The following is a 14,812-nucleotide window of genomic DNA, read 5'->3' on the forward strand; positions in this document are numbered from 1 at the left end:
TGCGTACTAATGATTTAATTAATCAAATGCTTTCATTTTTAAGATCGATTGGTACATGTTCGTATCTACTTAAGCATAAATTCATATAATTGATGGCATTTGACACCCATCTTCAATATAGGTGGTTTTTCATCTGGATCGTTCTGATCCAAGATGGTGGTACATGATCCAAGTTGCAGCACAAAGTAAACAGATTTTTGAAGATAGAGATGTGGATATGGAGATGCCACTACCAATGCTAGATCCAATTGATCCAAATGGATCTAGCGAAGAAGATGAAGATCATAGTATGAGCCAAGAAGAAGGTGCATATAATGACATCATATGGAAGGAAGATGGACATCACGATATTGAGGAAGAAGATGATGATCAAGAATCACCCGACTTTATTGAAGAAGGGAAATTACAAGATCAAGTCTTAGGTGAATGTACGATGCCAAAGTATGATGATGATATAGGAGATCAACTCAGAATAGAGTTGGAGATAGACTTGTTTGGCATGCACGACTTGGATCAGGATGAGAAGCTCTAGATGTAAATGCTCTTGATTGTTTTTTTTAATCTCAAACTTGGACATGAATATATGAGCTTCAAACTTGATGTACATGCTCTTGTAATTTTATTCTTTCAAAGGATCAAACATGTATGAAAAGAATTTTTTTTTTCATTGGGAAACACTCTTTGTTAAAGGTTGGTATAGGGAAAAAAACTCTCTGTAAAAGGTCGGTGTAGGAAAGCATCTCAGAGTCGGTATATACTGACCTTTACACTAGTCAAAAGTCGGTATATACCGACCATTACACTTCTATCAATAGTCGGTATATACCGACCATTAATAAGTCTATCAAAGGTCGATATATATCGACCTTTTTAATTCCATCGTATGTACCAACGATTAGCATACCACGTGCGGTAAACATCGGTGCTTAATCATCGGAACAAGGCCCATGTGTAGTAGTGATAGAGATTGTGTGAAGGTAGGAAAAGCTGCTCATGTGGTAATGTGTGTCGAGCTATGTGATGTTCAGAACAACAAGTTTTGACAGATTGCATCTCATTGTTATAGCAGTGTAGCAATTATGATGCCGGGAAAAATTCTGGGGAGAGTGTGAGTCCTCCCCAAATTCAAAATCTCACCCACTTGTGCATCACACAACGGCCCCAAAATTGCCTCTAAAATAGTTCCACTGTTGGCTACATCTGATTATGCATTGACCTAGATCTTGATGATATAGGAGACTTAGGGAGAGAGCTAGAGAGAGATGCATTTGGAATGTAGGACTTAGTTGAGGATGCAAATATTGACGTAAATGCTAATTCTTGAATAATTTATTATGGACAGCTCTTTCCTTCCTTTGTTAATGAATTTGTATTTGCATAATAAGATTCCACTCTTTGATTTCATCAGGACTATACGAAGGTAATTCAGCCCAAACTTGGTACAAAATCTCTCAACATCTTTATCTTTCTTTTTTATCAAAACTACAAAGAAATGATGAGGTATAAAAACCCAAATTTTATAATTTTTAAAGGAGATTTTTAGCAATCCCAGTGTCAATATAGACCCTGGTATTAGTATTGAAATAGTCATTAGTGAGTGTCATATATATTGACATAAATATTGATGAAAATGCTGATATTTATTGAACATATACCAATGATAACTTGACTAAGTTAGCACGAATAATTTTTTCAATGGAATATCTTTTCTTAGTACCTAAAAGCATTGAAAATACATGATAGGAATAGCCTAGATAGTGTATATTGTAAATATGTGGATGATCAAATTATGTAGAGTACTCTTTTTGTGAAAATTTTATGTATGGCTATATATAAATGCTATGAAAACCTATAAGTTTATTCAAAATAAAAATTCATTAAAAAAATCTTAAAGTAGTGCATGCCACAAAGAGACTTGAAAATTTCCTAAAACTGTCATCATGTAGAGAATTGTAGACTTTTGTATTATTAAGCATGCTTTACCAAATTCACATGTGCTTTTACAAATTAAAACCGACTCTTTAGAAGTTAGTACATGATCGAGACATGATCCTATAGTCTAGGAAGAATTTCTTCATAAGATACTATCATATTTTTTATAACACAATGCTATTCCACATTTGACGACATCTTTTCAACTTGGAACTCCTAAAGGATATTTTGACTCCTCAAATTCACTCCTTAGGATATAGTATATGATCTTATAGAATTTCTTGAGAACATACTTCAATTTTAAAAAATAATACAATGCTATTTTGCATTTGAGGATAGATTTTCAACAACTTGATACTCCCAAAGGATATTTTAAATTATGTATATGCTAGTATTTGTTTTTTTAATAAAAAGATCCAAATACTCCCATGTGTTGTGGGAAAGAAATATTTCCTTCTATTTGTAAGTTCCATGAAATTGTCTAATGATTGTCGTAAATATTATCTGTAGAATAGTCAAGATTACTAATGGCTCAATGTATGCATGTAAATAGGTCTGATTTAATAGACCTTAAGAGAATAAGTCAACTATGCATTTTTTGAGATAAAAACAAAGCTTCTATTTCAAGAGCTTGTATATGTGGAGGGTTTTTAGAAACCCTATAAAAAACCACATGCATTCAAGAGGTGTTACTAGAATCACCAATTTCTAAACTTTGGGCCTTTAGAACAAGCTAGTTTCTTTATTGTTGAAAAATCAGGGAATATGATTTCCTCTAGAAGCCCAAAACTGAAATCTCACATGAAATATCCCATAAACTAATAAAACATTGAAATTGCATCCCACAAGAAAACTCCTATATTCCACGACCAAAAAACTCAGGATAGCTGCTCATTTTCATTGGCTTTTCATAGCTTTTTACAAAAGAGATGAAGGTTCATAAATTGACGCTGCTCACTAGCTAATACAAAAAGACATCTATGATAGAAAGACAAAAACAAGCTATTGCACATCCCCATCAGGCTTTTAATAGTGATTACAAGACACTTGGAAAGAGCAAATCTCAATTACGAAGACTCCACAAAGCACTATAGAACTTGCTGCTACACAAGTAGCTTGACAAAGGACATCTCCGTACAAGACTAGAAAGAAGAGTGACACATGCTAAAAAATATCCTAAAGAATGAGGCTGGCATATAGGTGACAATAGCAACTCAAGCTCTCAATGACTCCTGCAAGCTAGGAAGAGCGATAATATATAGAGTTGTTCCATTGCTTTGAGAATGACTCCTGCAAGCTAAGAAGAGCCATAATTTTCCTCCACCATGTGCTACTCCAACCACCAAGCTGCCAGCTATGGCAGCCTATCATGAGGATGCTCTATGCTATTAGCAAATCATAGGAGCTTGCTACAGCTATACTGAGCAGCTCCACAATGCAAGGAAAAGCCGTAGATGACTGTATGTCATGCTACAAAGTGATTGTTCTTATCCTTAGTTGTCATTGAAGTGGTATTTTTTCTAGTTGTCATGACTTCAGCAAACCATAAAGATGATGCCCTTTTGTATCTATTGAACGATGAATCCACATAGTGTAGACCAAATCGTACTGTTTGCCCTACAATATACTCAAATCCATCAATTAATGACCATGCAAAGTATCCTTCAACATTTGCTCCATCCCTACAAAACACAAAGTTATGACATTTAGCAGCTTTTTAAAAAAATCAGCATGGAAGATTTTGGTTGATTACTAGCATGTTCAAATAACTTTTACTGTTTTAAATAAGGAAGATTGCATTTTCAGTTTACATTATTGCCTCCAAAAGACACGTTATGTATGATTGAAAGTATGCGATGCGATCCACATCATTCAAGGTTTCCTCCAAGGGATTGTTGTCCAAACCCCATCCTACAAAATTCAAATATTAGGCTTTGTGAGGCAAATTTTAGGGCCGTCAATGTGTATACATTTGTAAACACATATATTCACAATCAACTAATAAGCATACATATTAAATATGCATTTAAACGAACCAAAGATTAATTAATAGACATTTACATTAAAGCATTGCATAGTTTTTTGTTATTCTCACCATTTTCTGTTATGTAGATAGGAAGACTTGTGTAGTTTTCCTTGACATAGTTAAGAATGCTCCCCATACTCCATGGTACTGCAGCTACAGAAGCACTCTACAAGAAATTAATCAATTCTGTTTAGTTTGCAAGACTAGGTCATTTGTAGCAAGAAGATAAGGTGGTAATGCTTAGTGGGAGCCGTTGGGTACCCATAATAGATTAATACTATACCATTATTTAAATACAAATGACAATCTATTTTTCTCTTTTTTGTTTGCATAATGGAACTTCATTACCTCAAGAATTTCTCCGATTGGTTCTCCATCACGATAATCTACATAGGAAAATTCGTTATATAAAATATTTCTAAAAATAAGCATAGAAAGTAAAGAAGGCACATTAAGGTTATCAAAAACTTAACTCGCAATGAGATGCTTACCAATTTTCTCCATCTATATTAATCTTAGCATAATAATAAGCTTAATGACAAGTTTCACGACATTGATGTTAGCCTTAATTAAGCCCTTCCATTTCCATGTCAGTCTTGTAATATTATGTGTGAATTGGTTCTAGCTTAATAAGTTTAAAGATTCCCTTCATTCCCTACTCTAAAATCATAAAGGATTCTTGTTAGGTGTTTTGGAATGTTGAGTGTCAAATTATCAAAGGTTTTGGTTAAGTGGATTCTTGATACACAATCCACTATGCATGACAAGGTTGGTAGGTCACCTATATGACCTTAAAAAATGACGAGAACCTAAAGAAAATGGCAAAACCTACCTACTTTTATGAAATGATCACTGAATAGGACTTTCCTTTAAGAAACTTCCCTCTTGTTGCTATCCTGTGAGGAAAGGAACTTTTGATGCCTTTCCCATTATTTGTGAAGGATGGGCAGAGATGACAACTCCTATCATTGATCTCACTTAGATTCTACTTAGAAAAAGGTGATTGCTTGTAATGAGCATCATCTTTTGATTTCATAATATGGTACATACCATGGTATGATGATGTGCCTAGCTCCTCCCGATTCTTCCATAATTGTGAGAGGTGAATAGTCAAATTTTTAGGCTGATTTTTGGCTTCTAACAAAATAGTCATTTCCAAAAATGTCTCCCATTGATCGTTTTCTTTATCAACTTTTAGACACCCATCCCATGCTACTTAGAGGGTGGGAATTATTATTTAAAGACTTTACACTAAGGTTAAAGAGTTGATTGTGGAAAGATGATCCTCTCTCTCTCTCTCTCTCTCTCTCTCTCTCTCTCTCAGACACACACACACACACACACACACACACACACACACACACACACACACACTTTTTTGTGAATCTCTCTCTCTCTCTCTCTCTCTCACACACACACACACACACACACTCACATACTTTTTAGTGAAACTCTCTCTCTCTCTCTCTCTCACACACACACACACACACACACACACACACACACACACGACACACACACAGATGCACACACTCATGCACACACATGACACACGCATGCACGCATGCACTCACTAGTCACAAAATTTTGAACATTGGCTTTTGCTTTGGTTTCTTACAAACCCTGTTTAACTTATAGCTAGTGCATAAGCCTCCTTCGCTCCCTCCCTCCCCTCCCCTCCCCTCCTCTCATAATGATTATTGCTTTTGAATTTGAATGGAATATACATATTTATGGAATTTTGTACTTGAATTTGAATTTGAAAGATACAAAGCAAGATGGATGCATTGGAAGGATTACTTGTCCAGCTTGATCGCATATCTTCATAGAAGCCTGGGCTGCTATAATCGTCCGGCACGTCTGTTCCGTCGTAGGCATATGCTGCAGTGGCAACGTTGAGCCCAAGAAAATCGATGGAATTTTGCACACTCTTCGACTCTTCTGCTGTAAATTCTGGTAGCCTCGAACCCACTGCCGATCTCATCGACTCTGGGTAGCTCCCGAACACTATGGGATTCAAAAACCTGCAGAAAACCAGCATAGGTTACCAGCATTCAAACGAACATCCGATCTTTTGCCTCGATCTCTGGCGACTAGGCATTGATCTCTGGAGACTCTGGCGACTAATCAATGGTTTGAATCAAAGAAAACAAATGGATTGTACGTTTCGCGAGGCTTGATTTTTGGCATGCAACCTTGTACCGCGGCACACTGGGATTCAAAAACCTGCAGAAAACCAGCGTAGGTTACCAGCATTCAAACGAACATCCGATCTTTTGGCTCGATCTCTGGCGACTAGGCATTGATCTCTGGAGACTCTGGCGACTAATCAATGGTTTCAATCAAAGAAAACAAATGGATTGTACGTTTCGCGAGGCTTGATTTTTGGCATGCAACCTTGTACCGCGGCACGACTACCGCCCAGTTTTTCAAATGCGCCCAAAAAATGAAAGGGGTTGCTCGTATTGAGAAATCATCTTGACTTCAACTGCAGCGAGTTGAACGAATTGATTCAATCACGGCAGCCAGTACAACCAATGAAATTCAAATCCCGGCTCCTGAATGAATGGCAGCAGCCGTCCTCATGCTAAGTACGCAGCTTTCTGCCGCTCCTTCCATGAAGGATTAATAATTATGCCAACATGCTTTTCAGATACAATCTGAAATACTCGGTGACTCACCACCCAACAAAGAAGTCAATTGCCCTCTGCGCCGCTGCCACATCCTTTGCACTCTCCGTCAGGGGCTCATACCATTCGAACCACAGCGCTATCCCGATTCGACCTTGCTGTTTCGCCTGTCACCCACAGCCTCAGCCCGTTTACTTTCTGCATACATGATCTCGAACTAGTTTCTCAACGAACTGTTGCATCCACCTTCGCACATATCACCTGGTATTTTGCTCGGTACAGTTCCACCACGGCGGCGTGTGCAAGAAGCGCATTGTGACCCGCAATGTAAGGCTCTGTGGATGAGTTTCCTGCATAGCAGCTGGTACATCGTCCTGGCGGTTGTAATGTAGAATCAAATCCTAAATGCGAGTAGTCATTGGGCTCATCCATAGTGATCCAATGCTTCACTCGATCTCCGAAGGAACTGAAGCAGGCATCGGCGTAAATGACAAAATCGCCTCTACATCCAATGACATGGGCGAGGAAAAGCAAGGGAATTGTCAATGAATTAAGGCCAAAAGATGAGATAAACTAACGAAAAATTGCGCTATGACATGCGATCCAAACACGATCGAACAAGTGTGCGGCAACACGATGCCAAGTTACGTTTAGCTTACATAATGGACGAATTCAGGAATCCGCCGTAGGAATCTTGGAGATATTGGGGGTGGTCGATAGCCCAAAGGGTTACATGCGGCTGTATTCCTGTATTGACGAAAAAGAACTTGTAAAAGCTCCCCTATAACGATCAGAATTTTCATGTGAAATAGCAACCCCATAGGCATTACCTTTCTGCAAGAGAAGATCGATCACATCGTTGTAGTGTTGCACAGCATCTTCATTTATTTCTCCAGGTCCATCTGCAAGGGTAAGATGGTTAAGAAGTATCAACGAAGTACCAACACGACTGATTCGATTTCAGGTACTTGTGAATATCCCTAAAATGATGCCACTGCGTTGAATTATGCTGCAAACGATTCAGCTTCTAAGCAGAGGGACTCTTAGAAGGAACAAATTACCTGGGAAGATCCTCGTCCAGGCGATTGAAAATCGATATGCATCCATTCCCATGTCAGACAAGAGATCTATATCGTCCTAAAGAGAAATAAGCAACGCTTGCACAATCAAAGTCAGAAGCTGGGGCTGCTGGGCACCCTGCTGAAAGCGTATGCTGATTCCTGAAAGCCATTCCATCTTACCCGAAAGCGGTGGTAATGGTCGCCCCCACTGCTTGGCGTGGTACCGTCGAACACAGGTGCTGTAATCTCACAAGCACGCCACGCCAGAAGCATGTAAGCTTTTACTCGATTAACAGAAACGCTGAGGATATACGAAGAGTGCAGTTTCAGAGAGCAATAAGGAGAAAAGTACAGTTAGGAGATGCCGCGTAGGTATCCCAGATACTGTCGGCTTTCCCTGGAGCTGGAGAAGCACCTTCGTGCTGCAGAAAGTGGGGAGGAAAGATAAGCAGCCAGTAGACGTCACTAAACATGCATATTATTGTATGCCAACAGCACAGTTGCAAAGGACTCTCTCCGAAACTTGTTCATGCATGCAGCAATGTACTCGTACTTTGCATCATGTTGCAAGTCAAACAAAATTTACAATTCTCCATTAGGATTAAGCAATGCCAACTGTTCGTTACTTACACATTGCTTCATCAACGCATCATATAGCCCTTGCACTGGAACGAATCTAAAACTCTGAGCTCATTAACAACCATCTAGTACAAGGAGTGTCAAATTGTCAATAACTCGAGGGAACCACTAATTAACAATCTGGCAGGTGCAGCATGGCAATAAATGGATGACCAGCCAGTACAAACAATTCTGTACCGATGACCCATTCAATTCTCTCTCAGCGCTATTGCAACGAGAATTCAACGCTCATCTAGCAAAACACAGCTCGTCCAAGTTCCAACCATTCACTCTTCCAGCATACGACTTTTCAGTTATTCAGCAAACAATTCATCGTCGAGAAGCAGCTGTTGGAGCGGAGTGACAGCACTCTTCGCTTACATACATTGCAAATCCTCCCAGGATGTTCAAGGACAGCTCCTCCTTCCCAAGAGAGACAGTAGACCTCTCTCAACTCATGTGGTTCGCCAGACATGGTGCGTGTCTGCCATCTAGTGCTAGCGGCTGTTCACACAGTAAGTCAGCAAGCAGCCAGTGCGGCACTGCAGTAGAGTGTCAACTTTAGACTTATGTAGGGCTCACCGTCCCCGTTAAAGCTGCAAGTTTGACGGTTTTTCTCACAATTCTGTAAAGTCTAAACGATCGGACGCATCGTGGATGATTAAGAATAGCCAGAACGTCTGCGCTATATAGAGGCGCCGCCACTCTTCACGTACGCAAGCAAAGAGCTCGTGGAATAAGCAACTAATTCGGCGTAAGCGGCCAGAAATGCTATGACAAAACAGAACTACTTTTAGGGATGCTGTAAGGTGATTGAGCAAAAGGACTAGCGAGTGGGATGAGACAGCGAATGATAAGAAGGCAGACGTGCAGAATGGGGTACCTTGACGGCCAGAGTTTGAGCACCGAAGACGAAGCCAGGAGGGAAGAGGCTAAGGTCGAGAGCATGCAAATCTTGGAATTGAAAGGAGAGGATTAGCAGGAGGAAGAGCATCCATGATAGAATTGCCATCCACACAAAGTAGAACAAGATCCAATGCGCTTATCTCTTTTGATGTCTATTATACGTACATATATACTTACTTATTTGCACTTTTCTTCAAAACATTATGCTTGTGATTTTGCGTTCCCTTCCACGTGATTGCCTTCCATAATTACTCGTGATCCTTCTTTTCTCCTTCACACTTCATGTTTTTTCAAGGGTAGATATCTTATTTATTATTATGTATTTCTAGAGATATGAAAACAACAACACGTGATCCTTCTTTTGCCTCCTTCCTCTCCTTTAATGCCATCCTAGCACGTGACCCTTCTTTTGCCTCTTGCCTAGATTAATCCCCCGGGTGCTAAAATAATCTAACTAGATTCCTTTCGCTTTATGTATTACCATTTTATGGATTAAAAAACCCTTCTATATGCATATTTTTGAGATCAACTTGGATTTAAAAGCCCATTATGTTGAACCAACATCATATGATTACATATTTTTATGTGCACCCTTTAGGTCTCAACCACACCTTACATTTTCGGTTTCCTTATACATATTAACATTAGTACTCAAACAAATGTTAGGTTGTTTAAAATAGACTAGTTTATTACACCTACTTTGCTCATAGAAGCTTTAAACTCATGGTACGAATGAGTCATGCTCATAAAGCCATAATCAAAACACATAATTGTACATATGATGGATACTTTGACATATCAAACCAATCTACATACTCTCTACATATAATATCCTCTAGTGTTTTTAATGTGAGATGAAGAGTTTAACATGTAACATATCTCTAAATATTATATCCAAGATAAGATAGTAAATGTAAATTTAGGACCACCCATTAATTTCATGGTGTTTATTCTAGTGACCTAATTGAAACACACACCAACAAGAAAAGGACTTTCAAACAAAAACAAGATGTGCAATAATGTGATTGAAAAGTGAGATAATAAGAACAAGGAATTCAAACCAACACATTCATTGAAAAGAGGCACTATCTATTACGCCCCTATTAGGACTCAATATAAGCGGCAAATATAAAGGGTCATATTTCTATTACCAAGAAGCTGAAAGGAAAACACTAACAATTAATATATGCTTGAATATAATAACTACATTACGTAATGTTAACCTTGAATGCACTAGTGTGTATACAAGGAGAAATGCAGTCATTACTAACACATGTTTCATTAATTTGAGACTCATATGCTCTCCAAAGCTAAACAAGGGAAGTCTTAAAATTTTTTGATAATGAATATCACACACAAATTTTAAAAATAAAAAATAACATAAATCTCTCTTTAAAATCAAGCAAATGGTACATCCCTGGCCAACATGGATTATCAATAGTTAGCCCTAGGGTATGTTACCATTGTGGCAACAAGGGTCAAAAGCTCACCCTAGAGCAAAAAATATGAGATCATTGTGTGTCATGTGGAGTAGTGGCAAAGTTCAACTTGTGAGATTCACAACAAGACAAAGCACCTACAGACGTGCACACAGACGCGTTTACTGAACTAAAAAAAAAACTTACGGGCGCGTCTATTTCTGCATCTATTTTCGCATCTAGAGACCCGAATCTAACAGCGCACTATATAGCAGACACACGCACATATAGATGCGCATTTAGATGCGTAAATAAACACTCTGCTTAAAAATTTAAAAAACAGACAGACGCATCGTTAAACGCGTGTATAGACGTGTCTTAAACAGTCTTATAAACGCGTTTATAGACGTGCAAATAGACGCATCTCGAATAGACAGACGCATATATAGACGTGTTTATAGACGCACTGATAGACGCACTTTATAATATATATTTTTTAATTTACAGAATGTTGTGTATGTTGTGTATGCTATATAGTTACAAGAATCCCATTTCCACATTGTGTAATTCAATTCTTATAGCCAAACGCATTTTAATTACAATTCCAAATAAAACATTACAACTCCAAAACAAAATAAAATTGAAAGCTCAAAAAGTGCTTGTATGTACATATAGCACGAAGCTAAGCCACGTCATGTGGCTTCAAGTACAAAAAATAAGAGGAGTGTATATACAAGAGGCACGAAGCCAAGCCAGTGGCTTTAAGTACAAAAAAGAATAGCTAGCACTACTTCTACGACTAATCCTCACTCCCTTCCATGCTCCCTTCTGCGCTCCCTTCTCCGCCTCCTTCCTCGTCTTCTTTCTCGTCATCTTGTGCAGGGACGTGTAAACAAGGGACAACATATATCAATATATGAAAAATCAAATCTTTACTTATAATATTGACATTATTTAATTACTTTCAAATACCTCGGGGGCCGCTCCAGTAGCCTGGATATACTGCTCCTCAGTAATCAACCCGTCATGATAGAAGTGCCTCCATGTATCTCCTCTGCGATGGTGGCGGTGGTAGGCTGTCTCGACAGGAGTAGGGTATATGCCCACGATATCAAGCTGCAAGACGACACAATTTGCGGAGGGATTAGTACAAAGAAACAACCTCCTAATAAACTACATAAGTAATATAATTTGAGATTGATACTTACAAATTGGGCCTCCCATGAATCAACACCCCCTGCTCCAAAATGCACACTTCCATATTGCTCCATCTGGACCCTTCGTGCCTCCACATGCTGCAGACTGGGGTCCTCCCTCGCTGACTTCATTGCTTTCTTCCACTCACGCTTGTGAGTGGTGTGGGGCGGGCCCCTTGGTGGTTGACCTCCCTCGAGCCTGATAAGCTCCACTAGTGCCTGCCTCTTAAGCGAAGATCTTTTATTGCCAAGTATCATAACAATCTTTGACTTGGCCCATTTATTTGTGAACTGGCGATTGGGGGGTTAGGATACCTAGAGCGAACAGCAGCGAGGGTCTCATCAGCCAACCTCTTTGGCTGGTCTTTGTAGTGGATAAAGCAATCTCTATAATTGTTAGCAATTACAGAGCGCATGAAGGCCATGATGTCCTTTCCCCGTGCATCCATCAAGATGCCTCCTGTCTGAGTGATGTCATAGAATATCGTACCATCACCCGGAGGCACATCTAAATCATCTGAATCATCATCGTCCCCACCGCCACCCCTCCCAAAGCACTGTGCCATGCATTCCCCACTGCTCTCCCTGCTACTACGCCTGCTACCGTGTCGTGTTGAGCTAGTACGCTGGCCACTCATAGCTGGAGACTGCACAGGACTATGTGGACCACTCATAGCTAGAGAACCGAGTCTCGATTGCACAGTCTCGATTGCACAGGAGTACGCCGACGGCTCTGTGAGACAGAAGGACCTCCTGACGGCATGGGGGAAGGGGCATAAGACGGCATGGCAGAAGGGGCATAAGACGGCATGGGGGAAGGGGCATAAGACGGCATGGGAGATGGGCCCGCGCTGTGTAGCCGGCTGGGCTGTGCTGACTCCACTAGGGTGATCTCAGCTGGTGTGGGGTGGTTTGGAGTCTGTAGTGCCGACTCCTGGGGGGTGTTTAGAGTACCCATCATATACCTGTATAACTCCGCAGGACTAGGAGGGTGTCCTAAAAGGTTATATAAGTCCCTAAAAATAGACTCTCGGAGATCAGGTGAGCCCGAAGTGCTTCCTGGCCACATGATGAACTGGAAAAAAGATGATTACTGATGCGCTGAGAAGAAAGGGGAAGGGAAGAGAGGATTACTGTCGGAGCACGTCTATAGACGCGTCTGACTAACGCGTCTATTTTTGCATATAACAGCGCATCTATAGACGCGACTGTCTGTGTCTGCAAACAGGCTAGACGCGCGTCTAAACGCGCCTGTAGACGCGGTTTTAGATGCGCTCTGAGATGCGCCTATAGATGCGCTCCGACCGACGGACTTTTCTAAAAAGTAGAAAAGGACATGTGCCCGACACAAAAACGTAACAGTGATACCCAAATCATGCGTTTTTTAGATACGAGAAAGTACAAATCCAAAGAGAGCAAACTTCCAAAAAAGATCAACTGCAAAAAGACTTACCTTGGATAGAGGTATGGAAGGTTCTTCTCCTTTTTTAAAGTTGCTTCTCTTCTTTGTTCACCCTCTTCTCCTTTAAGCTTGGAAGTAAGTGTGGGTGTCTTCCTCTTAAGTGTAAGCTTGGAAGTAAGTGTGGGTGCCTTCCTCTTAAGCATAGAAACTGTGGATCTGCTAATAGCGAAGCAAGCAAGCCACGCGAAGTATAAGTAATGTGAAGAAAAGCAAAGCGAGCGCGCTAAAAGCAGATTTAAAAGCCACATCTATAGACGCGTCTAATAGTGCATCTATATATGCGTCTAAATACACAGATCAGACGCAGTTTTAGACGTGCTTGTAGATGCGCACCACAAAACAGACAGACGCGGTTTTAGATGCGCTTGTAGATGCGTATCACAGAACAGACAGACGCGGTTTTAGGCGTGCCTTTACACATGCCACAAAGTTTAAAATTAAATATTTGAAGAAAAGCAAAATTTTTTGGGTTGTTTGTTTGTAGGATGTCTTCATCTTCAACAAGTAGCTCCAGTGAGGGTGAATCCCTCCGTATCCACCATCGCGAAATGTGGTTGGAGCAAAAAATCAAATGTATGTGTGATCGATGTCGAGGAAACATGTATCATGCACGCAGGATTATACTCAATCACATCTCAAAGTATGGAGAATGGGATGCGACCGTAAACATGGAAAGGGTTTGTAAGTTAAGGTTGATTGAGATACCTATGGGTGTTCATATGTTTGAGTTATGATCCCATTTTAATTTGATACAGGGATGCAGTGCCACACCTGCATATGCTGCCCTATGCTCGCCGTGAGGAGGCGAAGCGTCGGCGATATGAGGTGGGATCTTCAGGAGGGACCATCACGGATGCATGGAGTGATGGTGATAGTAGCCCTCCGCCATTACCTCATGAAGCCGTGGAGGAGGAGGTGTTTGATGATATGGTGCGGGATTTATATGTCCATCAAGGGAGGGATGATAGCATGGAGCAAGATGATCTTTTTACTACAGCATCGACTCCACTATTTGAGGGGTGCACATTCTCTGTTCTACGTGCCTCCCTTGAGTTACTAAACTTGCACACCATCTATGGATGGAGCAATGCAAGTTTGAATGCATTACTCAAGTAAGCTTTAAAGTCTATTTTGCAAACATGGTGAATTATGCTAGTCAGTTAATTACTCGAATGCTTTTCCTCATTTATGGTCTTCACGTGCAGGCTATTGTGTAAAATGCTTCCAAGGGAGAATAAATTACCGACCTCAAGAGATATGGCAAGGCAACATGTGACCTCTCTTGGAGGATTAGATTACAAGCGCATCCATGCATGTGTCAAGGATTGCGTTTTGTTTCGTGGACTAGATAAGGATGCAAGAGAGTGTCCTACTTGTGGAGATACAAGATATAGAGCAGATCTCAAAACTTTGGACGTGCCTCGTAAGGTTCTGCGACATTTTCCCATAATCCCTCACATCCAACATATGTTCAAGTGCAAATCTATTGCAGAGCTCATGTCATGGCATTCCTCCCATCGATCAACTGATGGCAAGTGGAGAACTCCCGCAGACTCTCCTGCA

General features: G+C 40.3%; 1 protein-coding gene across 3 annotated transcripts; it reads right to left on the reverse strand.

Annotated features, from left to right (window-relative positions):
- Positions 1 to 2,823: 2,823 nt before the first annotated feature.
- Positions 2,824 to 9,294, reverse strand: LOC147904462 (beta-glucosidase 6-like). Of its 3 annotated transcripts, XM_087386618.1 has the most exons (14): positions 9,151 to 9,205; positions 8,280 to 8,353; positions 8,002 to 8,071; positions 7,830 to 7,888; positions 7,650 to 7,725; positions 7,419 to 7,490; positions 7,248 to 7,335; positions 6,850 to 7,090; positions 6,640 to 6,755; positions 5,759 to 5,982; positions 4,307 to 4,344; positions 4,028 to 4,124; positions 3,744 to 3,843; positions 2,824 to 3,614 (listed from the first exon to the last, which is right to left on the reverse strand). In XM_087386618.1, the coding sequence occupies exons 2-14, from the start codon at positions 8,289 to 8,291 to the stop codon at positions 3,398 to 3,400; spliced, it is 1,410 nt and encodes a 469-aa protein (XP_087242744.1). In that variant the 5' UTR covers positions 8,292 to 8,353; positions 9,151 to 9,205; the 3' UTR covers positions 2,824 to 3,397. The 3 variants fall into 3 exon arrangements, 2 of the variants coding, with proteins under 2 accessions (XP_087242744.1, XP_087242737.1); XM_087386611.1 differs by lacking the exon at positions 8,280 to 8,353 and having other exon boundaries at positions 9,151 to 9,294; XR_015542288.1 differs by lacking the exon at positions 8,280 to 8,353 and having other exon boundaries at positions 3,579 to 3,614; positions 4,028 to 4,105; positions 9,151 to 9,294.
- Between the last annotated feature and the right edge of the window lie 5,518 nt (positions 9,295 to 14,812).

This window comes from Dipteris shenzhenensis, chromosome 2 (genome assembly GCF_047967505.1).
Source record: "Dipteris shenzhenensis isolate YYH24624 ecotype China chromosome 2, Dip_SZ_1.0, whole genome shotgun sequence".
NCBI classification, from domain to species: Eukaryota; Viridiplantae; Streptophyta; class Polypodiopsida; order Gleicheniales; family Dipteridaceae; genus Dipteris; species Dipteris shenzhenensis.

What these genes read in the sequence shown, in the direction of transcription:
- LOC147904462 (XM_087386611.1), bottom strand. Translation starts at nt 9,279, where the DNA reads ATGGCAATTCTATCATGGATGCTCTTCCTCCTGCTAATCCTCTCCTTT. An exon ending in CTACGCGGCATCTCCTAACT is followed by an intron (nt 7,889 to 8,001) that starts GTACTTTTCTCC and finishes GTGAGATTACAG; the next exon opens with CACCTGTGTTCGACGGTACC. An exon ending in TATCTACATAACAGAAAATG is followed by an intron (nt 3,844 to 4,027) that starts GTGAGAATAACA and finishes TGAATTTTGTAG; the next exon opens with GATGGGGTTTGGACAACAAT.